The 26518-nt window shown below is 44.1% G+C and overlaps 1 protein-coding gene across 1 annotated transcript in view; it reads left to right on the top strand.

Annotated features, from left to right (window-relative positions):
- Positions 1-26518, top strand: part of VSTM4 (V-set and transmembrane domain containing 4) — a 142151-nt gene that overhangs the window by 78104 nt on the left and 37529 nt on the right. The window contains exons 5-6 of the mRNA XM_068257992.1: positions 17279-17303; positions 21809-21927. Of these exons, the coding sequence (XP_068114093.1) occupies positions 17279-17303; positions 21809-21927 (144 nt within the window). The remainder of the gene's footprint in view (positions 1-17278; positions 17304-21808; positions 21928-26518) is intronic.

Raw genomic sequence — 26518 nt, 5'->3', positions numbered from 1 at the left:
GTTGAATAAGGTGTCATGAATCCTGTTCCACAATTTAAACCTTCTTTTAATGTCTTGAACATTTTCATAAATTTGTACTCAGAAATTTTTCTTGATTGTTCATTTTTAAGTTACCCTTAAAGGGAACCTGAACTGAGTAACATTTTTTTAAATAAACACATGATGTAGCTGCAAATGAATATCACATACTTACCTCACCATCAGTTCCTCTCAGAAGCTCACCATTTTCTTCTTACAGTGATCCCTTCTAGTTCTGACAATATTTTGTCAGAACTGAAATATACTAGTCGCTGTCAGTTATATATCAGCTGCTGTCAGTTGCAACTGAATGTACAAGGTAATGTCCATGTTTCTCTATGGCTTAAGTGGATGATATTACAGTTTAACAGTGTGCTGACCAGGAAGCTGTTATGGGGTAATGGCCAATTTCAAAATGGAAGACAGAGAATTCCGTTGATCACAGTGGACAAACAGGAAGCAGGAGAGGAGAAAGAGATTGATGAGTAGACTACACAGGAGGTAACTATGATGTGTTTATGTTTATTTTGACTTTTGATTTTCAGTTCAGGTTCTCTTTAAGAACAAGTACATTTAGATCTTGCATGCTGTGTCCTTGTTCACAGAAATGTTGGCCCACTGGTGTGTCCAATTTACCTTCATTGATTTTAAAGCAGTGGTAATTCATTCTTGTGCACAGTTTTTGTCCTGTTACTCCTATATAGATTCCTCTTGAGGGCATTTCATGCAGCGTATCATGTATGCAACATTGGATGACTCACAGGAAAATTGGTCTTGTATGTGATGATATTTCTGTGAGTTTGGTATTTGTATTTGGCTTGCTCCGAAGATATAAGGGCAGGTCTCACACCTTCTGTTATTGCAGGGTAATGTGCCTGGAGTTTCTAGATAATACACTTCTGATCATCATTTGCCTCAAATTGGGAGGTTGTCTGAAAGCAATCAGTGGTAAATCAAGAAAAACTTCCTTCAGGCGTTTGTCTTTGTGGAGTATCGGTTGTAGGGCTTTTGATATCTTCCTCAGTGACTTTAAAGAGAACCTGTACTGAGTAAACATATTTAAAATAAACACATGAGATAACTTTAAATGAACATTACATAGTTACCTTGCCATCAGTACCTCTCAGAAGCTCACCATTTTCTTCTGACAATAATCCCTTCCAGTTCTGACAATATTTTGTCAGATCTGAAATATATCAGTTGCTGTCAGTAAAATATCAGTTGCTGTCAGTTAAAGCTGAGAGGAAAACTGATGTACCAGGTAATGTCCATGTTTACCTATGGCTCAAGTGGGCGATGTTACAGTTTAACTGTGTGCTGACCAGAAAGCTGTTATGGGTAATGGCCATTTTCAAAATGGAGGATGGAAAATTACCTTGTTCACAGTGGACAAACAGGACGCGGGACAGGAGAAAGACACTGAGGAGTATACTACATGGAAGGTAAGTATGACTTGTGTATGCTTATTTTGACTTTTAATTTTCAGTTCAGGTTTTCTTTAAGTTTGGATTGTAGGTGGCCACAATTGGGATTCTGTTGTTTTCAGTCTTTGGAGTGTATTAATTACAATGTATGCTATTGTATTGGTGCTGGTACCTCATGCTCACCCCTAGATGGAGTATTAATTATGGTATAGATCAGAAACATACAAATTCTCTGCCTTTCAATTGTTGTTAATGTATTAAGTTTGGATGCAAGAATATACAGGAAATGGCCACAAGATGTCTCTCTCCGTCTACCCAGTTCCATGTACGGATGTCCGTATATGCGGCATGAGGACCCGTAATGCAGAAATTTTGTCCGCATGCGTTCCAATATTGACGCTATAGCGGCTGACTGAATTGACAGTGTGGCCGCGAAAGGAAAAGTAAGAAGCGTCGCAAAAACAATTGAGGATCAGATGAGACTCGTCTTGTGGCTGCATGGTGTTTGGCTAGGAGTTTATAAAGAGGGAGGAGCATGGGGTATAAAAGCATGAATGTGGAGAAATGGGGCATATGACCTTGATAAAGCCCTAATAGAGGTGCAAAATGATTGTTGACTGGCCAGTCTCTGCACCTCTTTCTGACCTCAGCATACTTTGCTGCACTATTTGCCTTTGGAATTGATAAGCATCACTTATTTATTGCTGCTTATGTTTTTATGAGGATTTTGATTACAGTATTGGAAGTTTTACTATACACGTGAGTTGCTCCTGGACTCTATGTCTTGTACTGATTCATATTTTCTGTTAGTTGTATCAGTGTTAGTAAACAATAAAATGAGTACTCGCACTTTTTGGTTGCTCAACATGCAACCTGTATAATCGCTTGTGGGGAAGTACAATCCCCACTCAAGTTTTACAGCAATAAAATCTAACATTTCAAATGCCCTAAGCGAGGTGAAAACAAAAGTTACTGGTAGCTGGAGGCACCCAAAAATAATATAATATTTCAAAACTGCTTGAAAAGAATGTAGGTGTTGGCTTACCTTCAATTAGCAAAATTGTTTAATATATTTTGATATTTTATGAAAGAGGAGGGACAACAATGCATTTCAGGCATGGATCCACTTCCTTGGGTAAATAAAAACCCTTAAAAGAAAAAAGGTACTCTATGCTTCTCTGATAATTGAAACTGTTTACGCAAGTCAAAATGTATTGTTACTTTCAAATGTATTAGTAGTACCGGTGAGCATACATAAAATAATCATATATATACATTGAAATAGATTTATGTACTAGTAGGCATAAATATATATAAAATAATTATAATCAAAAAATAGTTTAATGCATATTATATCTCAAAAAAATGAATACATACATACTGCACAAGATATGTCTCAAAAAATCTACAGTTCCCAGTATTCATATATAAATACGTTGAAAAACTACTTACAGAGCAATGTCCGTCATTTTCAAATACATGGGTAAAAATATTGGTGTAAAGAGCTCGCCCTATCACCGCTTGACCAGTTATACTCTATGCTAATGAAAGTAAACCCACTCTGGTCAAGTATTCTGATAAATGATACAATAATAGTGACCTTAGCCCGTTTAAAAACGGGCTAGGTCTATCACCGCGCGCCTGCCACGCACATGCGCTCACCCGCACACATACCCGCCTGTGTGTCCTGCCCTTTAGTGTCTCTGCGTTTCTCCCTGCACATGCGTAGTTAAAAAAAAACACACACAGGGACATGGGACACAAAGACACTTCCGTTTTATTATAGAGGCAATGAGAGACTCACAAGAAAGTTGCATTAATCAAGAAAATTATATTAATTAGAAAAATCCCAATTCCCCAAATGAATATAATTTATATTTCTTTATTTATTTAGTCTCCACATTGACGCTCTTGGTGTTTTTTTTTTGTTTTGTTTTTTTATGGGGGTGGGGGTGGGGGGGGGGGGTTGGTCTGGAGGATTCTCCTAAACCATACTATCTTACTTTTAAGGAGTCTGTTTTGATGTATATTTTGTATATTTCGATATCTGTATGGACTATGGTGTTTTCCTGTTATGGTTCTTTTATCAATAATTGTTTTCCTATTTTGAATCTATTTAGAGATGTTGAAATAAAAGTATTCTAGTTTTATCACTAATGAATGACATGACAACTAGCTGCAATTGCAGCAGTATATCTACGCCCCGCAGGAAGACTGTTCCCATTCCAGGGGCATAGATATTCATCTCTTGATTTCAATGCGAGGTGCGCACAGATATGTATGCTTGTGACCCCCTCCATGGCAGTGTAGTTGTATAAGGAGCACCATTCCCATTCACCACTCAAAGTGCCTGTGATCACTGACCACCGGCGTCAATGAGATGCTATGGTCATTGATAAAACAAATGTGAAACCACACACACTGGTTCCTGTGTACTGTTCACACATTGCATGGGAATAAATGGGAGGGAGGAGGCATCTAGTTGCTGAATAGTAAAATTACATGCTACATCTATTTTATTAAATAAAAATACTTACATTTCCAATTAAAATTAACCCCTTACCTACCCCACGCTCCTATAGTTACCAAAATAAAACATTTGCATATAAAATAAATTACATTTAAAATGCATAAATACAGTGGAATGCGAAAGTTTGGGCAACCTTGTTAATCGTCATGATTTTCCGGTATAAATCGTTGGTTGTTACGATAAAAATGTCAGTTAAATATATCATATAGGAGACATACACAGTGATATTTGAGAAGTGAAATTAAGTTTATTGGATTTACAGAAAGTGTGCAATAATTGTTTAAACAAAATCAGGCAAGTGCATACATTTTGGCACCACAAAAAAAGAAATGAAATCAATATTTAGTAGATCCTTCTTTTGCAGAAATTACAGCTTCTGAAAACGCTTCCTGTAGGTTCCAATGAGAGTCTCAATTCTGTTTTGAAGGTATTTTGGACCATTCCTATTTACAAAACATCTCTAGTTCATACAGGTTTGATGGCCTCCGAGCATGGACAGCTCTCTTTAACTCACACCACAGATTTTCAATTATCTTCAGGTCTGGGGACTGAGATGGCCATTCCAGAATTTTGTACTTCTTCCTCTGCAAGAATGCCTCAGTGGATTTTGAGCAGTGTTTAGGGTAGTTGTCTTGTTGAAAGATCCAGCCTCGGTGCAGCTTCAGCTTTGTCACTGATTCCTGCACATTGATCTCCAGAATCTGCAGATTCTGAGTGGAATCTATGCACCCCTCAACTTTGACAATATTCCCAGTCCCTGCACTGGCCACACAGCCACACAGCATGATGGAACCACCAGCATATTTTACTGTAGGTAGCAGGTGTTTTTCTTAGAATGCTGTGTTCTTTTTCCTCCATGCATAACGCCCCTTGTTATGCCTAAATAATTCATCAGTCCACAGCACCTTATTCCAAAATGAAGCTGGCTTGTCCAAATGTGCTTTAGCATACCACAAGCAGCTCTGTTTGTGCTGTGGACTTCCTCCGCATCACTCTCGCATGCAGCATCTCCTTGTGTAAAGTGTACCGAATGGTTGAACGATGCACAGTGACTCCATCTGCAGCAAAATAATGTTGTAGGTCTTTGCTGCTGGTCTGTGGGTTGACTCTGACTGTTCTCACCATTCGTCACTTCTGTCTGTCCGAAATTTTTCTTGGTCTGCCACTTCGAGCCTTAACTTGAACTGAGCCTGTGGTCTTCCATTTCCTCAATATGTTCCTAACTGTGAAAACAGACAGCTGAAATCTCTGAGACAGCTTTCTGTATCCTTCCCCTAAACCATGATGGTGAACAGTCTTTGTCTTCAGTTAATTTGAGAGTTGTTTTGAGACCCCCATGTTGCTACTCTTCAGAGAAAATGAAAAGAGGGGGGAAACTTACAATTGACCCCCTTAAATACTCTTTCTCATAATTAGATTCACATGTGTATGTAGGTCAGGGGTCACTGAGCTTACCAAGCCAATTTGAGTTCCAATAATTAGTTCTAAAGATTTTGGAATCAATAAAATGACAACAGTGCCCAAATTTATGCACCTGCTTAATTGTATTTAAAAAATTATTGTGCACTTTCTGTAAATCCAATCAACTTCATTTCACTTCTCAAATTTCACTATGTGTATCTCCTATATGATAGATTTAACTGACATGTTTTATCGTAACAACCAACGATTAGTGATGGGCCGAACCTCCGATTTTAGGTTCGCGAACCAAACTTCCACGGAAGGTTCGGTTCGCGAAAAAGTTTGCGAACCGCAATAGACTTTAATAGGGAGGCGAACTTTGAAAAATAGAAAAAATTATTCTGGCCACAAAAGTGATGGAAAAGATGTTTCAAGGGGTCTAACACCTGGAGGGGGGCATGGCGGAGTGGGATACACGCCAAAAGTCCCGGGGAAAAATCTGGATGTGAAGCAAAACAGCGTTTTAAGGGCAGAAATCACATTGAATGCTAAATTGCAGGCCTAACGAGCTTTAAATCATCTTCCATGTGTATACATCAATCAGGTAGTGTAATTAGAGTACTGCTTCACACTGACGCACCAAACTAACTGTGTAACGCACCAGCTGTTTGTGTAGTGACGGCCATGCTGGACTACTGCGCAACATGGCGAGATTGCTCTTCCTCACTCAGTGATGTCAGGTAATGTGTGACTGCCTTCTCAACTTTCCATGGCATTGTTAAAAAGCTTACGTTTTGTTTTTAAATTACATTTTCTACTTGCTGTGTACTTGTTCAGTACCGCTACAATGAGAATCCTATGGAGGCGGGCAAGTCTGGCATTGTGACCCTGGGTAATGGCCGGGGAATGAGGGTTTGAATCCGGTGTGGAGCCTGAGCAATGGCTACCACTACACATCCAAGGAGGGCAGCAGGCAGGCATGTACGCCCGCCCCGAGGTAGTGACCAAAAATAACAATACAGGAGGACTATCGAGGGCTTGCTGTATTTGAAATGAATGTACTTTAAATCCTTTAACGGGAACCAGTTATGGCGGGCAAAGATGACACCACATTCCTTTCACGAGAATCATATGGAGGCGGGCAAGTCTGCCATTTGTGACCCCGGGTAATGGCCGGGGAATAAGGGATGGAATCCGCCTAGAGTCCTGGACCCTGGTGGTGGTGGCGAAGAAGGCAGTCAAGCGGCCTGCAGGCAGAGATGCTGTGTGTGGGGACTGACTTAGTCTTCGGTCGTGCAATAGCCCTCAGGGATCCATGCCTCATTCATTTTGATAAATGTCAGGTACTGAACACTGTCATGACTTAGGCGACTTCTCTTCTCAGTGACAATGCCTCCAGCTGCACTGAAGGTCCTTTCTGACAGGACGCTTGCGGCAGGGCAAGAGAGAAGTTGTATGGCAAATTGGGACAGCTCTGGCCACAGGTCAAGCATGCGCAATCAGTAGAACAAGGGTTCATCCTCGCTGCTCGCAGTCGCAGTGTGTACATCCACACTTAAGGCCAGGTAGTCGGCTACCTGCCGGTCCAGGCGTTGGTGGAGGGTGGATCCCGAAGGGCTACTGCGAGGCGTTGGACTAAAGAATATCCGCATGTCCGACATCACCCCGAGATCGATGGAGCGTCCTGTCCTTGCCTGCGTGGACTGGTGAGGAGGAGGAGGATTACTGCCAGTGGTACCTTTATTGCGTTGTACTGTCACATCACCCTTAAATGCATTGTAAAGCATCGTTGACAGCTTGTTCTGCAAGTGCTGCATCCTTTCCGCCTTGTGTTGAGTTGGTAACAGGTCTGCCACTTTGTGCCTGTACCGAGGGTCTAGTAGCGTGGCCACCCAGTACAGGTCATTCCCCTTGAGTTTTTAAATACGGGGGTCCCTCAACAGGCTGGACAACATGAAAGAGGCCATCTGCACAAAGTCGGATCCAGACGTACTCTCCATCTCCTCTTGCTCTTCCACAGTGACGTCACGCAACTCCTCTTCCTCCCCCCAGCCACGAACAATACCACGGGAACGTGGAGCAGCAGAAGCCCCCTGTGATGGCTGCTGCGGTTGTTCTTCTGCCGCCGCCGCCGCTGCCTCTTCCTCCTCCACAGAAACACCTTCCTCATAATCGTCATCCGAGTCTGACTCCTCTCCTTCCACACACGACTCCTCTTCTTCCTCCTCCTCCCCCCTCTGTGGTGCCGCAGGTGTCGAGGAAACATGTGGTTCGGATGTAAATCGCTCCCACGAATACTCCTGCCATAGCTGTTTCTGTTCCCGCTCCTCCACAGCTTCATCCACCACTCTACGCACGGCACGCTCCAGGAAGTAAGCGTAGGGGATCAAGTCGCTGATGGTGCCTTCAGCGCGACTCACCAGGTTGGTCACCTCCTCAAACGGCCGCATGATCCTGCATGCATTTCGCATCAGTGTCCAGTTGTTGGGCCACAACATCCCCATCTTCCCAGATTGTGTCCTTCTACTGTAGTTGTACTGGTACTGGGTGACGGCTTTCTCCTGGTCTAGCAGGCGAGAGAACATGAGCAGGGTGGAATTCCAGCGATTTGGGCTATCGCATATCAAGCGTCTCACCGGCAAGTTGTTTTTCCGCTGAATGTCCGCAAAGCGTGCCATGGCCGTATAAGACCGCCTGAAATGCCCACACAACTTCCTGGTCTGCTTCAGGACGTCCTCTAAGCCTGGGTACTTTGAGACAAATCTTTGCACGACCAGATCCAGCACATGTGCCATGCAGGGTACATGTGTCAGCTTTCCTAAATTCAAAGCGGAAAGGAGATTGCTGCCGTTGTCACACACCATGTTGCCGATCTCCAGCTGGAGCGGGGTCAGCCATTGCTCCACCTGTTTGTTAAGAGCAGCCAGGAGAGCTGCTCCAGTGTGACTCTCCGCTTTGAGGCAAGACATGTCTAAAATTGCGTGACACCGTCATACCTGGCATGCAGCGTAGGCTCTGGGGAGATGGGGCTGTGTAGCTGGAGAGGAAGAGGAGATGGTAGTACCGCTACAGTTCAACTGACACTCAGCCAAGGAGGAGGAGGAGGTTGACAGCGTAGAGGATGTAGCTGGAGGAGAAGGAGAGGAGGTGGCAGGAGGCCTGCCTGCAAGCCATGGAGGTGTGACAAGTTGGTCTGCTGCGCAGCCACGTAATCCCTGCTTGCTGCCATCGGTCACCAGGTTGACCCAATGGGCTGTATACGTAATGTAGCGGCCCTGCCCGTGCTTGGCAGACCAGGCATCCGTGGTCAGGTGGACCCTTGACCCAACGCTCTTCGCAATAGATGACACCACTTGCCTCTGAACTGCACGGTACAGTTTGGGTATGGCCTTTCGTGAAAAATAAGTGCGGCCTGGTATCTTCCACTGCAGTTTCCCAATGGCCACAAATTTACGGAAAGCCTCTGACTCCACCAGCTTGTATGGTAATAGCTGGCGAGCTAATAGTTCCGCCACACCAGCTGTCAGACGCCGGGCAAGAGGGTGACTGGCCGAAATTGGCTTCTTCCGCTCAAAGACTTCCTTCACGGATACCTAGCTACTGCTGTGGGCAGAGGAGCAGGAACCACTCAAGGGCAGAGGCGGTGTGAAGGAGGGTGGCTGTGAAGGTTCAAGGGAGAAAGCGGATGAAGACGATGCACCTGAAGGAGGAAGAGGAGAAGGAGGGTTGCTTGTCTTTTGAGGGGTGCTGCTTTTCCTCAGCTGTTTGTGCCTTTTCTCCAGGTGCCTTCGTAAGGCACTTTTCCCTACGTGAGTGTTGGCCTTTCCACGGCTCAATTTTTGGAGGCAGAGAGAACAGATGGCTTTGCTCCCATCTGAGACACACACCGTAAAATATTTCCAAACCGCTGAGCCCCCCTAGGGTGATGGCACTACGGTGGCATCAACAGCTGACCTTGAAGGGCATGTTGGCTGGCTGGCCATAGCTGGCGATACATGGCACCGGACACTGCCCCCAGCTGTTTCTGAGGACGAGCTCCCTCTGCTTCTATCATGGAGTCGTCTCCTCCTACTCCTCTCTGGCTCCCCCTCTGAACTGTCCCCCTGGTCATCTCCTCTATTGGGAACATACGTGACATCCGTATAATTGTCATCATAATCCTCCTGCCCAGCTTCGCTTTCCTCAGACAACTGCACCAACTTCAGGTGGTTCATCATGCCCCTCCTCACACATTACGTCCATACTATCGCCACCTAACTCAGACTTATGAGGTGGTGTACCTGCGCCTTCTTCTACCCAAAGGTAGTTATATATACAGTGAGGTGAGTTCACTGAACACAAAAGGTAGCTATATGCAGTGAGGTGAGTTCACTGAACACAACAGGTAGTTAGATGCAGTCAGCTGAGTTCACTCAACACAAAGGTAGTTATATGCAGTGAGGTGAGTTCACTCAACAGAAAAGGTAGCTACGTGCAGTGAGGTGAGTTCACTCAACCCAAAGGTAGTTATATATGCAGTGAGGTGAGTTCACTGAACACAACAGGTAGTTAGATGCAGTCAGCTGAGTTCACTCAACACAAAGGTAGTTATATATGCAGTGAGGTGAGTTCACTCAACAGAAAAGGTAGATATGCAGTGAGGTGAGTTCACTCAACCCAAAGGTAGTTATATATGCAGTGGGGTGAGTTCACTGACCACAAAAGGTAGTTATGTGCAGTGAGGTTAGTTCACTCAACAGAAAAGGTAGATATGCAGTGACTTGAGTTCACTCAACCCAAAGGTAGTTATATATGCAGTGAGGTGAGTTCACTGAGCACAACAGGTAGTTAGATGCAGTGAGGTGAGTTCACTCAACACAAACGTAGTTATATGCAGTGAGGTTAGTTCACTCAACAGAAAAGGTAGATATGCAGTGACTTGAGTTCACTCAACCCAAAGGTAGTTATATATGCAGTGAGGTGAGTTCACTGAACACAACAGGTAGTTAGATGCAGTGAGGTGAGTTCACTTAACACAAGGCAGTTAATTAGTTATATGCATTGAGGTGAGTTCACTCAACAGAAAAGGTATATATGCAGTGAGGTGAGTTCACTCAACAGAAAAGGTATATATGCAGTGAGGTGAGTTCACTCAACTTAAAAGGTCGTTATATGCAGTGAGGCAAGTTCACTCAACACAAAAGGTAGTTATGTGCAGTGAGGTGGGTTCATTTAACACAAACGTAGGTGTATGCAGTGATGAGGTGTGTTGACTAAACACAACAGGTACTAGTAGTAGGTAAATGCAGTACTGGGTGGGTAGTACAATGTGCAGCTCCCTGTCACATACACAGGCAGTCACTGAATGTGCTGCTGAATGCTGGTGGGCTGCTGGCAGTGGGACACACACATTATGAATTAGCAATGCTGTCTAAGCAACACAAGTGTCTCACACACACACAGGTAGTCACTGAATGTGCTGCTGCTGCTGCTGCTGCTGCTGGCAGTGGGACACACAGTATGAATTAGCAATGCTGTCTAAAAAACACTAGTGTCAGTTTCAAACACAGAAAAAAAAATTGATCACATGAGCAGGATGAGCTCTGAAAAGAGCTGTTCTGGGGCGCTATTATAGCAATAAGATTCAGCTAGAAGCAAGCTAAGAAGGCAAGAGCCTGAGTAATCTGTCCCTAAGAGAACAAGTCTGCAGCAGCTGTCCCTAGTCTGTCTCTAGCAGGCACACGAGTGAGGCTAATGGCCGCCGGAGCCTGCCTTATATAAGGGGGGGGCTCCAGGGCTTAGTATAGCTGGATTGGCTACAATGCGCCTGCTGACTGTGATGCAGAGGGTCAAAGTTGACCCTCATAGAGCATTATGGGGCGAATCGAACTTCCGAGAAAGTTTGCCTTCGCCAGCGAAGGCAAACCACCCGAAGTTCACCTGGAACCGTTGGCCGGCGAACCGTTTGGCCCATCTCTACCAACGATTTATACAGGAAAATCACGATGATGAACAAGGTTGCCCAAACTTTTGCATCCTACTGTAGATCTGATATAGCTGATAAAGTTCAAAGTGTGGAAGATGAAGATATACAGTGGTTTGCAAAAGTATTCGGCCCCCTTGAAGTTTTCCACATTTTCTCACATTACTGCCACAAACATGAATCAATTTTATTGAAATTCCACGTGAAACACCAATACAAAGTGGTGTACACGTGAGAAGTGGAACAAAAATCATACATGATTCCAAACATTTTGTTACAGATAAATAACTGCAAAGTGGTGTGTGCGTAATTATTCAGCCCCCTTTGGTCTGAGTGCAGTCAGTTGCCCATAGACATTGTCTGATGAGTGCTAATGACTAAATAGAGAGCACCTGTGTGTAATCTAATGTCAGTACAATTACAGCTGCTCTGTGACAGCTGCTCTGCGACTGGGAGCAACAACATCATGAAGTCCAAAGAACACACCAGACAGGTCAGGGATAAAGTTATTGAGAAATTTAAAGCAGGCTTAGGCTACAAAAAAGATTTCCAAAGCCTTGAACATCCAACAGAGCACTGTTCAAGCAATCGTTCAGAAATGGAAGGAGTATGGCACAACTGTAAACCTTCCAAGACAAGGCCGTCCACCTAAACTCACAGGCCGAACAAGGACAGCGCTGATCAGAAATGCAGTCAAGAGGCCCATGGTGACTCTGGACAAGCTGCAGAGATCTACAGCTCAAGTGGGGGAATCTGTCCATAGGACAACTATTAGTCGTGCACTGCACAAAGTTGGCCTTTATGGAAGAGTGGCAAGAAGAAAGACATTGTTAACAGAAAAGCATAAGACGTACCATTTGCAGTTTGCCACAAGCCATGTGGGGGACACAGCAAACATGTGGAAGAAGGTGCTCTGGTCAGATGAGACCAAAATTGAACTTTTTGGCCAAAATGCAAAATGCTATGGGTGGCGGAAAACTAGCACTGCAAATCACTCTGAACACACCATGCCAACTGTCAAATATGGTGGTGGCAGCATCATGCTCTGGGGGTGCTTCTCTTCAGCAGGGACAGGGAAGCTAGTCAGAGTTGATGGGAAGATGGATGGAGCCAAATACAGGGCAATCTTGGAAGAAAACCTCTTGGAGTCTGCAAAAGACTTGAGACTGGGGCGGAGGTTCACCTTCCAGCAGGACAACGACCATAAACATAAAGCCAGGGCAACAATGGAATGGTTTTAAACAAAACATATCCATGTGTTAGAATGGCCCAGTCAAAGTCCAGATCTTAATCCAATCAAAAATCTGTGGCAAGATCTGAAAACTGCTGTTCACAAACGCTGTCCATCTAATCTGACTGAGCTGGAGCTGTTTTGCAACGAAGAATGGGCAAGGATTTCAGTCTCTAGATGTGCAAAGCTGGTAGAGACATACCCTAAAAGACTGGCAGCTGTTATTGCAGCAAAAGGTGGTTCTATAAAGTATTGACTCATTTGTAAAAAATGTTTGGAATCATGTATAATTTTCATTCCACTTCTCACGTGTACACCACTTTGTATTGGTCTTTCACATGGAATTCCAATAAAATTGATTCATGTTTGGGGCAGTAATTTGATAAACTGTGCAAAGCTTCAAGGGAGCCAAATACTTTTGCAAGCCACTGTATTTTCAGTTTAGGGTCATCACCAGCCATTTTTTATTATTTAGATGACATTGGGGCACTTATTGCATAATAGAAATTCTATAACTTTTTAAGTAATCTCCTAACTGTCTGTAAGATTATACCAGCCATATGTACAATGTTGCCTAGTTACAACTGGATTTTTGTAAAACTTTTATTATGAAAAGAGTTAATTCCTATCAATGGGACAATATTTTGTAATGAAGAGTAACAGTCACATACTAATAATCCTATTACTGCTATCCAGTGCACAGTTAAGCAGCTGTATTAATTTCCCCAATGACCTGAAGTGTCACTTGCTTATCACACATTAATTTAGCTTTCCAACATAAATGTTTTTTTATCTTAATTGTTCGATTAAACTAACTTAAAATGACTTTAGGAAATTTAAAAGAAGAACTCCAGATTCAGCAACAATGGGCTATACAAGTGCATGGTAAACTGGAAATATGTGCAAATATATTGCAGTAAAAACAATTGCATCTGCTGAATTCCACTTGTACAACCCACTTTTGTACATATAACAACAGGCAAAGCCAAAACCACATCATTTAGAGGTGGTGCTATGACTCACAATATAACTTGCTGCAGTCCCCAAAGAGAGGAAGCAAGGGAGTCCTGTAAACAACTGCAATACCACCTTATGTTCAATGTGCAGGTACTGATGTTTCCTTCCTATGTGTATTACAAAGTAAATAGTCTATTCACATTAGAGGTGAAGCAGGAGCAACGTACTAGCTACGCCCAGGAGGCCATGTGCGCTGCCGCACGCCCCCGCGGCCGATTGCGCGCGTGCACGCGCACTCCCGGCCCAGGGTTCGCTAGCCAGGCAATCAGTGAATCGGGCTATGGTGCCCGATCACTGATTGCTCTCCCCCCGAGAAAAACCGTCAGCTTCGCACAGAAGCTGAGGTTTTTCTGTTCCTATTTCCCCCGACGTCACTCTAAGCATCCGTGTTATGCTTAGAGTGACGTCATTGTAAACAAACTCATGGCTGCCATCTTGTGGCCAAAAAGCCAACTGCATGAAAATGCAAAAAAAATTAAAAAATAGACTAATATGTAAAAGAAAAATTGATTTGCATCCCACCCTCCCAAAAATACCCACATAAAATGTTGAATAATAAAAAATAAAAAAAAACATTACAATTAAAAAAAAAAACACATAAATATTTACCTAAGGGTCTAAACTTTTTAAATATCTATGTAAACATGAAATCTTTCTTTTTTTTTTAATTATAAGCTTGTAAATAGTGATGGATGCAAAACGGAAAAAATGCACTTTTATTTCCAAGTAAAATATTGTCGCCATACATTGTGATAGGGACATAATTTAAACGGTGTAATAACCGGGAGAAATGGCCACATACAATACGTGAGTTTTAATTGTGGAGGCATGTATTATTTTAAAACTATAATGGCCGAAAACTGATAAATAATGCATTTTTTCCGTTTTTTCCTTATTCTTCCTGTTAAAATGCATTTACAGTAAAGTGGCTCTTAGCAAAGTGTACCCCCCAAAGAAAGCCTAATTGGTGGTGGAAAAAAACGAGACATAGATCAGTTCATTGTGATAAGTAGTGATAAAGTTATAGGCTAATGAATGGGAGGTGAGCATCGGATGCATAAAGTGAAAACAACTGAAGGCTGAAGTGGTTAAGGAATGAAGAGATAAGAAACTCTCTTACTGTGTAGAGGTAAGTTTTCTCTTGCCTTATTATCTCCAGCATGATCTTAGTGAATTGAGGCCATAGTTTGATTTCACAAGAGCATCCCAAACTTCTATGAACTGCAGAGCGACTGCAGATGGAATTAACACTTAGTGTGAGTGCAAGCAAAACTATGCGAGCAAGTGTAGTGGGTAGTGGGTGTCAGGACACCTTCTGAAAAAGGACACAGGGAACAAAAACGGGGAGCCCAATTGTGCAGTTTGTCAATACAATCGGGTAATTGTAGTAAGTGAAATTCTACTCACAAAGGTGGGTTGCAGAAGGGCAACCGACCGCAGGAAGCAGGTGGAGACAATAAACCCGACTCCACTCGGGGAGGTCACCGAGGACCTAGATGCGGTCGCATTCCTTGGGTAAAAGAAAGGGGACAGGTGTCCACCGTGGTGTACACCACGTGTGGTCTGTCTCCACCCCTCAAACGGGACACGTATGGGGGTACAAGATGCACTAGACAATTGTAAAGAGGCGCCCTAATCGTAGATAAAAGAATCTAAAAACAGTTTAAAATTGACAAAAACATGAGGTAGCTTACCTCAATGACGACAAATCTTTGTAAGAAACAAAATATTTATTTATAGCACAGGCAACGCGTTTCGCGGGTCCAAGCCCGCTTCCTCCGGCCAATACAAGTGCCAAGCTAAATGAAATATTTAGCCAAGAGAGCCTCTTCCTCAGGCCAATACAAGTGCCAAGCTAAATGGAATATTTAGCCAAGGGAGCCTCTCTGTCGTCATTGAGGTAATCTACCTCATGTTTTTGTCAATTTTAAACTGTTTTTAGATTCTTTTATCTACGATTAGGGCGCCTCTTTACAATTGTCTATGTGAGCAAATGCATGTAAAGAAATCAAAAACTGCTTGGCTAGCATGTACATGCTGCAGAAGTGATCATAACAGTACCCCCCCCCCCCCCCCTTAAAGGCAGATACTAGACGCCTTTCAACTTTCAAAACTGACATTCCCAGTAAAACAATCTGACTGATAATTCATGATGGCCGTGACAGCCCGACAAGACCAAATTCCAGAATCAGTCACCCCAAGACTGAACCCATCAGAACCAGAACCTACAGAACTATGCCCATCAGTACTACAAGCCCCAGTGTGATACCCATCAGAACCGTGATTTCCAGGAACAAGCCCCCTGAAACTCTCTGAGCGATACCTACCGCCTTCCAGGGACTGTCCAAAAATGCCAAACCCTTTGCAATGCCCACCGGAACTGTCCTTACCAACACAATACCCACTGTTGAACCAGTCCAAGGTACAGTTAACGGGTATGCACGGAGTGGTATATCACACTGCTTGCACTCACGTAGGTAGGTGGGTGCAATGAACACAACAAGTAGGTATATGCAGTGATGAGGTGAGTTCACTGAACACAAAAGGTAGGTATATGCAGTGATGAGGTGGGTTCACTGAACACAACAGCTAGGTATATGCAGTGATGAGGTGGGTTCACTGGAAACAACAGCTAGGTATATGATGTAATGAGGTGGGTTCACTCAACACAAAAGGTCGGTATGCGCAGTGATGAGGTGGGTTCACTGAACACAAAGGGTAGGTATATGCAGTGATGAGGTGGGTTCACTCAACACAAAAGGTAGGTATATGCAGTGATGAGGTGGGTTCACTGAACACAAAAGGTAGGTATATGCAGTGATGAGGTGGGTTCACTGAACACAACATCTAGGTATATGCTGTGATGAGGTGGGTTCACTCAACACAACAGGTAGGTATATGCAGTGATGAGGTGGGTTCACTGAACACAGCAGGTAGTTATATGCAGTGATGAGGTGGGTGCACTCAACACAACAGGTAGGTATATGCAGTGATGAGGTGGGTTCAATAAACACAACAAGTAGGTATATGCAGTGATGGGTATTACAATGTGCACCTGCTGTCACACACACAGGTAGTCACTGAATGTGCTGGGCCTGGTAGTGGCACACACACAGTATGAATTAACAAGGCTGTCTATGCAACACAAATGTCAGTGGGACACACAGAAAAAAAAAGAGATCACAAGAACAAGATAAGCTCTCAAAAGAGCTGTTGTGGGGTGCTATTTTAGCAACAAGAATCAGCCAGGAGCAAGCTAACAAGCCTATAACAGCCAAACTAATCTTTCCCTATGAGAGTCTGCCAGCAACTGTCCCTCCTCTCACTATTGCAGGCACACGAGTGAGTGTAATGGCCGGCGCTCCCTGCCTTATATAAGGGGGTGAGTGGCTCCAGGAGAGACTGTAGCCTGATTGGCTACAATGTGCCTGCTCACTGATGTAGAGGGTCAAAGTTGACCCTAATGGTGCACTATGGGGGCGAACTGAACTTCCGGAAAAGTTTGCATTACATGGCGAACGCGAACCACCAGAAGTTCGCCTGGAACCATTCGCCGGCGAACCGTTCGGGCCATCTCTAATCATAGGAGAAAACAGGAATAAAAATGAATTGAATGCCTTGATGTTTACAGATTTCAAGTGTTTTTAAAAGGTTACATTTATGTTTTTAACATTTTTTATTATTTTTCCTTGCAGTAAAATGGAAACACTCTTTCGAAAGGTAAGTTGACAAGTTTAATATATTAAAAATATATGATCTTCAAAAAGGAGTTCAGTTCTTTTCTCCAGTAGGTTGACAACATTTCTAATACAGAGTTACTCAGAATTCGGCAGTCTTGTGTCATCTTTGACCGGTGCTGCCAAAGGTCCCTCATTTGTATCAGTTGACGAGAAGGCAAGACAGTAGTATTAAGAACATGCTGAGGCAAGTCTGAACTAATGATTACAGCAGAAATGTTCTTAGAGCACAGAAAGTCACTGTCTAGTGGAGCACTACAAATCACAGGATTCCATTGCCCCTCTAACATTTACATCCCTTTCTGTGACCCTCAAAGCCAGGAAGGCAATCTGCCAGGGATTAACAAGCGAGGTCTTTATGTAGCCCCCACATGCCATAACAAATGTGGCCACAACACCTAGTTTGGCAGATAGAATATTTACTATATAGTTGGAGCTTTCCAAAAGTTTTGGGCCAACCTGCAGTTGTAGTGATGCTCCCTGTATAGTTGTGGCCCTGAAGTCAGACATAATGTAACGATCTGCTAGTGTGTGAGCACTAGCAGACAGACAAACATCAGACGTTCCCTCAACAGGAATTGTCTACAGACAGTGTTAGTAGAAGCAGAGCAGGGACAAGGTCCTCCAGCACCCAAGGCTGAGACACCAAAGTGCGCCCCTCCATCCCTCCTTCCCCAGCTGTCACACACTGAATGCTATTAGACTAAGAGGGCCACAGAGCCCACAACCTCCCCAACACCTTAATATCTAGTTATCTGGCTTGCAGTCAATGCTATGTATCCCCTTTTCTTATTTCTTTCTGCTTCATACACAATTAGGAATGACAGCTGAATGAATTGTGCGCCCCCTCCTACACTGCGCCCTGAGGCTGGAGCCTCTCCAGCCTATGCCTCGGCCCGGCCCTGAGTAGAAGGCAGCACTAACACTGAGTACAGATAATAAGAATGGTCAGGCAATCAGGGTCGGTAACAGATCTGACAGATACGGTACAAAATCGACAGGCAAATACAAGGTTAGTAAACAGGCAGAGGTCGGCAACAATCAGATATGCAAGGTACAGAATCGGCAGGCAAGAGCTAAGTGAGTGTTCAGGCAGAGGTCGGCAACAGATCAGATTGACAAAGGTACAGAATAGATAGGCAAGGAGTAGTCAGAGAATCAAGCAGAAGTCAAACACAGTATATCAATCAGTAATAATAATAATACGCTAGTTAGTGTGGAATCCCCGGGGTCCTGCTGGTTCAAGTCACACAAGGAACTGACTAAGGTCTGAAGCCTTCACTGCGAAGTGTTAGCTAGAGCAGACAGTGAGCAAGTGTCAGAACAGAGCTTAAATAGCCTGGGTGAGCAGGAAAACACGCCCCCAAGCCGCTTGGCCAATCAGGAACCGGAGGTGGAGTCCTGCGTGTCAGCTGACAGCTCATCAGCTGACCCGCTTTCTTAGAGCATAAGAGGGGCGTCGCTGCCAGAGCATGCTTCCGCCCTCATTTTCATTCAGAGCACCATGTGACCGGATCCCTGCAGGCACGCTGCTGACATCATTCCTGCTACTGCGGCCGGCTGCACCAGAAGCCCCAGATGCACGACAAGCGGAGGATACAGCAACTGAGCTGGTAAGCGCAGGATTACTGACACATAAGCTCTGGACAAAACCACAGTATGCCAGGCATACATTAAATAAATAGAGCAGTTTCTCACACAATATACAATGCTGTTATTAAACTCCATACGCACGCTAGATTAAAATGAACTGAAATTGCCGATAATGACTATCTCAGCCGATAATCCGGCGTGTACAGTGGCATTCCGACCAGCGACCACCACCTGGCCAACAATCCGATTACTTTAACTTACCACTGCCCCGCCCTCTGCCTAACATCATGTTTGCTCCGCTCCGTCACAGTTGGACTTCTGCCTCCAGCACCTAAGGTCCACTGTCGCCAACCATACCGGCCCCCCGGACACACAATGGCATTCTGTCCAACACCTTAACTAGTGATCACTGGTTTGAATGGGTTCCCCTCCATTGTGCTTCTCTGCCACCCTGTTCAACAAAGAAGCAGTGCATGCTATGTCTACTCGCACATCCATACTTGAGAAATAACACTCATGGATGAGTGGCACTTGTTAAGTATGCATACCCATAACACTCCTGGCCTCGGCTACCGTGCACATCCGGGCAGGAGCATGAAATTATAGGGAGCACAAGTGAACAGAGCATGCACTGCTTCTTTGTCCTCTGTGAGACTGGCTGCAGTCTGGGTCACAAACGGAGGACAGGGCAGCACAATGGATCGAAGTCCATTCAAAATCGAGAACAGGTAAGTAGAAGGATCCCATACTACACACCCTGGCATAGATATAATGTCAGCTCAAGTGCCTTTTAAATATAGTGACAATTTTGTACTTAGGGTTTGATTTAAGACAAGTGCAGGAACACCTCTTAAAATGAGGCAGGAGGGGGTTAAAGGGACCCTAAGCTCTGCCTAAAATCTTAATTTGGACTTACCTGGGGCTTCCTCCAGCCCCCCATAGCCCGGGAGGTCCCCCGGTGACCTCCTAGCTCTTCTCCAGGTCCCGCTGGAAGCTCTATTAATCAGAGACTTCGGCCTGAATTTGCTTATGTGTGCCACCGCCGCGCATGTAAGCTGGTGTGAGAGTCCTGCACATGCGCGGTTCAGTCATAGAGAACCACGCATGCACAGGACTCTCATACCGGCGTAATGACACATAGCTTGTGCGGGGGTGCACATGGCCAACTTCAGGCTGAAGTCCCTGATTAACGGAGGGACCAGGGCCTGGAGAGGAGCCAGGAGGATGCCGGGGGACCTTGCTGGCTACGGGAGGCTGGAGGAAGCCCCAGGTAAGTCCAAATTGTGACTGGCCCCTCCTGACACCAAATACTGGGGGAAGGGGAAGTACCTCTAGTTACCTAATACTGGAGCCCCTCTGGCTCCTAAATATTAGTGAGCACTGGCTACCTAACACTGGGGGCCCCTCTTGGATCAAACACCAGGGGTTCATCTCTGTCTACCTATAATGGGAGGATACATCTGGCTACCTAATACTGGAGGCCACTTACGCTACTTAATCCTATCTGGGTAACGACTACCTAATACTGTTTGGAAGTACATCTGGCTACCTACTACTATTTAGTAGCACATCTGGGTGGCTACCATATACTTTCTGAAGGGATTCAGAGGACTAACTAATACTACTAATTGTAGAAAGCATCTGGCCACCTAATAATTGCATATAGGAACATACCTGGCTACCTAATACTACTATTAGGGGAGGGGAAATGATGAGGGGCCAAAAAGGCTGCCTAATACTACTATAAAGCGGGGGGGGGGGGGGGAGGCAGGTAATGAGAGGGCTGTAAAACCACCTAATACTGTATGGGGAAGGTAATGAGAGGGCAGAAAGGTGACCTAATACTACTATCTGTTGGGGGGGGGGGAAGGCCACCTTATACTACCGGCTGGGAGGGGTGGTGTTTTTTTATTTTAGGAATGAAACCAACATTTTTCTATGAGGCTCAGTGATTGCTCACCAAGCCCCTTGAAGGTTTATATACCATGATCCTTTCTTCTGATCGCATGATGCACAAGAGTCTCACTTTCTCGAATACTGTACATGAGCCAAATCAGAGAGCCATTGAAGATGTGAAGTCAGACTCAATCTTAGCAGATTAACAATGTGCCATTGGTGTCTGCGTTATGCCTGATACACCCCATGCTTTTTTCCGTCAGATAGACGGGTTAAATTGATTATTTCTAACGGGTCTCATCTGAACTCTGATTATTTTTATTTTTTTTGGATTGAAGTTTTTCTGATTGATTTTACAATCACTTCTATATAAAATTGATCATAGGAAACAACTGGAAATCAGATCGGACCTGTCAGAATAATAGATTTGATCCGTCTGTCTGACAGGAAAAGGAAATTGCATGGTGTGTACCAGGCATTAGGCTGAATTTTCCTCTGCTGTCTCAGGTTGCCTCAGTTGGCAAAAAGTCTAGAACCGGCCCTGCAGTCAGGGACACCTCTAGTTACTTAATACTGAGTTTTCATCTAGCGACCTAATACTTAGGGCACCTCTAGCTACTTAATGTTGAGGGTACTTCTGGCTACCTAATACTAAGGGGCACCTGTAGCTACCTACCTAGCAAGGAAAATAAGGGAGAGGTGACAGCTGGGACAGCCAGCACAATTGGGGTGAAGTTTGGTGAGGTTTTGTAGGTTCCTGGAGGGCAAAGTGAAGTCTAAGGTGCCAGGACATCTGTACCTACAGGCTCCTATGAGGTAAATCTGGGCCGTATTGGGCTGAATGTGATTTGCAACATGTTGGTAAATATGGTCCTAAATATGTCAGCATATCATTGTAGTGCCATTATGTCAACAGGAAGATGTGACTTCCAGCACAGTAATACAATGATATTTCTATATCCCTATCCAACAACATGCTTCCTGGATTTTTTTTTTCAGATACTGTGATAAAGACAGTTATCCAAGTGTCACAGACCTGATGTCACTTGCACCTCATAAAAAGAAGAAACAAAAGAAAAAACGGGAAGAGGAACTTCCTCCAATTATCCCTGTTAAAGGTAAAATGTAAATGCTTAGTGTTAGTGTAGAGTTCAAACAAAGTAATGACATTCTGAATTCAATTTAATTTTCCACACGATGCGATAAATCGCATATGAAAGTGTTATATGACAAATGTTACTGGCTCAAAGTGCTCTGTAAAGTGCTGTCTAATATGTCAGTACAATATAAATCTAGTAAGACGTGGGCTATTTGGAACCAGGGGCTCTACCCCATTCTCCACTCCAATACTCAAACCACATACTGCTCCATTGTCTTCCTCTAATTTCTAGAGTTTCTTCTGCATTCTACCCTCCATCCCAATCCACATTTTTGAGGAAATATGAAGTTTCTTGAAAATGTTTTCTCAGGCTCATTAATTTTCAAGCATATACCCAGCTGTGCAAAAAATGTTTTTTCACCAGTCCCTTGAGCAGCAAAGCATCCCAACAACATGACGCTTCCAACCCCATTTTTGATATTTGGGTGATTTGGCTTGCAAGTCTCACCTAAGAGTTCTAAAATAAAAAATAATTAAGATAGAATTGGGTACCTGAATAACTTAGATTATGTAATATGTCATTATGGTTACACTTTAACCTCTTGAGGACCTAGCCTTTACCCCCCCCCCCTTAAGGACCAGCACTGTTTTTTCAGATCTGTGCTGGGTGGGCTCTACAGCCCCCAGCACAGATCAAGTGACAGGCAGAGTGACCAGATCGCCCCCCTTTTTTCCACACTAGGGGGATGATGTGCTGGGGGGGTCTGATCGCTCCTGCTGTGGGTGGCGGGGGGGGGCACCTCAAAGCCCCCTCCACCGCAAGATTCCCCCTCTCCTCCCTCCCTGCCCGAGAGATCGGAGGCTGCACAGGAACGGATCTGTCCTGTGCAGCCTCTAACAGGCTCCCCGCTGTCATGTGACAGCGATGCCCGGCCGCTGATTGGCCAGGGATCGCTGATCTACTACAACGCTGCTACTGTAGCAGAGTTGTAAAAATGTAAACAAAGTGGATTATCTCCGCTTGTGTTTACATTTAGCCTGCGAGCCGCAGGCTAAATGGGCTGGATGGGCCAGTGGCTGGATGGTGTAATGGTTAAGGGCTCTGCCTCTGACATGGGAGACCAGGGTTCGAATCTTGGCTCTGCCTGTTCAGTAAGCCAGCACCTATTCAGTAGGAGACCTTTGGCAAGTCTCCCTAACACTGCTACTGCCTATAGAGCGCGTCCTAGTGGCTGCAGCTCTGGCGCTTTGAGTCCGCCAGGAGAAAAGCGCGATATAAATGTTCTGTGTTTGTTTGTTTGTTTGTTTGTATTCACGGAGCCCCCCGCCATGAAATGACAGGAAACAGCTGCTTGCGCGAGGGGCTGTTTCCTGATGAATTAGCCGGCGACGCAGATCTGCGTCGCTGGTCCTGCAGCTGCCACTTTGCCGACGTGCGTTATGAGTGCGCGGTCGGCAAGTGGTTAAGCTACATCCCCATGTTTTACCAAACCAGGCTGAGGTGGCCATTTGGCACCACCTCATGTGCAAATCCAGCATGTGTAAAGGTGTCTCCCGATCTTGTTTAAAAATCACACTGAGGGCCTGTCATACTGGAGAGTTTTTTTCCAGTTGTTTTAAAATTTTTGTGGTAATATAGTGGGCAGGAAATATAATTTTAACAATTTTGCTCTGTGGTGTGACAGGGCACACCACCATGAAAATGACCAGGAATCCCTGAACGCATTGTTTCCGTCATTGCACCATATGCAGGATGGGCGATTGTGGGCCACACCACTGTGCCTAATCCCCATCCAATAGCATTAGTACACACATTCTCTGCAGGACGATGCGTTTGTGCAACGCTCATTCCCCACAGTGCCACCAGCAGGATTGAACTCCATTCTGATGTGCGACACTAAGGGCTTGATTCAGAAAAGGGTGCTAAGTGTTAGCACGCCAGTGAAAAGCCACTTTGCATGTGCTAACACGCTTTGCGCGTGCTAACTAGGGTGCTAAGTAGTTAGCACATGCAAACTACTTAGCACCATAGTTAGCACATGTAAACTACTTAGCACCGTAGTTAGCACATGCAATCTGCTTAGCATCCTAGTTAGCACATGCAAACTACTTAGCACCCTTGTTAGCACGGTGCTAAGTAGTAGTCTGCATGTGCTAACTACGGTGCATAGTAGTTTGCATGTGCTAACTACTTAGCTCTCTAGTTAGCACGCTCAAAGCCTTTAGGTGTGCTTACTGGGTTAGCACCGTTTACTGAATCAGGCCCTAAGGGTACATGTATACATATTAGTAGCAGAGAGGTCACTTAGCACCCTTTTTGCCATGATCCCTAAAGCACCCTGCCTAAATGCACAGTCAGCAGATTGCCAGTAGAGATGGCTTGAACAGTCCACCGGCGAAAAGTTCCCGGCGAACTTGGGTTGTTCGCCATTTTCCTTTAACGCAAATTTTTAAAAAATTGTGTTCGCGTTTTACATTAAATTCAATGGCTGCTGACTTTAATAGCGGTTAATAGCTAAGCCCCCTTATGTGCTAGAAACACCAAATTTACAGGATGTGTTAAAGAGACACTGAAGAAAAAAATATGATATAATGATTTGTATGTGTAGTACAGCTAAGAAATAAAACATTAGGAGCAGAGACACAAGTCTATTGTTGTTTCCAGTAAAGAAAGAGTTAAGAAACTCCAGTTATCTATGCAAAAGAGCTACTGAGCTCCACGACTTTCTTCTGTCTTCTGAAGCTTGTTATCTCAACTGTCAGTCATTGTATTTTCTTTTTCTCTGCAGAGGACTAGTTCAAAAGTTCAGTAGCCTGCTCTGTAAAAACATTTAGAATGCTGAGTAGTGTGTAAACTGCAAATGTTAGAGAATGATGCAATATTATAAAAACACTATATACCTGAAAATAAAAATATGAGACTATTTTCTTTGCAACTAATGTTCTAGTAATTACTGTATCTGTACTACACAACCAAGTCATTATATCCCCAAAAAATTTTTTTTGCTTCAGTGTCTCTTTAAGGAGGGCAGTGGGAACAAGAGGGGCTTCTATCGGCCCCCTGTAGCTGTGATGTTCTGCGCCGTCCTCCTCCGATGCTCCATTCCCTGCCGCCGGTAACCTGCTAATTATTCGTCTAACTAGACGAATAGAACTGTGGCTGAGCGGCTATGGCCACGCCCTGCTCACTTTGTGTGCACGGGAGCGCGCGCACAGTTCTATTCGTCTAGTTAGACGAATATTTAGCAGGTTACCGGCGGTGGGGAACCGCAAGACATTACAGCTGTAGGGGGCCGATAGAAGCCCCAGGTAAGTGTCAGTTTTATATGTTTTAGAAATACCAAAGAACCCCTTTTAACTCATGATTTAGCTCTCCTTAACTGACTTAACTCATGGTTTAGCTCTCCTTAAAGGACACCCAAGGTGAAAATAAACTAATTAAATAAACAGAATAGAGGCGCCAATAGGATAAAAAACACTAAAAGAACTTAAAAACCCATCTTGGTAATAGAGGAGGCAGTGGTGGACTCGCCCCCTCCAAGCAGAACACACGACTGTGGATTTTCAGTCAAAACAATTTTATTGGATACTCCAAACACATCAACACAGAGGCGCTCAGTGTTGATGATGCTGGCAGATGCTGTTTACTCCTATCTGTTATTGCCTGATGAAGCGGGTTTGTATCCCGTGAAACGCGTTGCACTTTATTTGGAGTATCCAATAAAATTGTTTTGACTGAAAATCCACAGTCGTGTGTTCTGCTTGGAGGGGGTGAGTCCACCACTGCCTCCTCTATTACCAAGATGGGTTTTTAAGTTCTTTTAGTGTTTTTTATCCTATTGGCGCCTCTGTTATCCTATTAACTACATCAAGTCCACCCTTGGTGGAGGGTTGTACCCTTCCTTCTTGAACTACAGAGAGCGACTTTTTAATCCTGAGTGGGGTCAGGACAATCTCCCCACCTGCTTTGACAGTGGTTGCCTACTTGGTAAACCTGGTTTGTGAGTATTAAATTAATATTATTACTCTATCAATTATACCTTTACTAGTACATACTACACTATATTGGGCTCTTGGTGTTCTCTCTTTTTCTAATTAAATAAACAATTGTATCTATCCTCCTTCTCCTAAAAATGACTTTTAAGATATGACACAGTTTTATTTAATATTTAAATCTACTTTTTAAGTTTTTACAGTTTTATTGTTTTTGTTCAATGACACATTCATTGAAGTATGTCAGAGCTAAAATCTATGAACTTTTGACCATTTTTATCTCTTTCCTGCCATTTTCTGCTAGAAAAGTGTCTTATAGTTATAATTTCTCATCATTGCGGGTCACACTGTACGTAGTCTGACCCAGCCCTAACAAGAACCGCCACTTGCATACATTCTCTTTCAGGCAGAGAAAGAAAAAAAAATGAACACAGCATAGTTATTTGTGTGCTATGCACTGTACATACACATGTCTACCTTATCATGTCACATGTCACCTCGGGTATTCTTCAACTGACTTAATCCATTGTATAACTCTCCTTAATTGACTTAAATCATGGCTTAACTCTCCTTAATAGAGATGGCTCGAACCTCCGATTTTCAGTCGCTAATCTCAA

The sequence above is a fragment of the Hyperolius riggenbachi genome, chromosome 10 (assembly GCF_040937935.1).
Source record: "Hyperolius riggenbachi isolate aHypRig1 chromosome 10, aHypRig1.pri, whole genome shotgun sequence".
NCBI lineage: Eukaryota > Metazoa > Chordata > Amphibia > Anura > Hyperoliidae > Hyperolius > Hyperolius riggenbachi.
The sequence above is the reverse complement of the archived record's forward strand: the minus strand, read 5'-3'. Positions and strand labels throughout refer to the sequence as shown.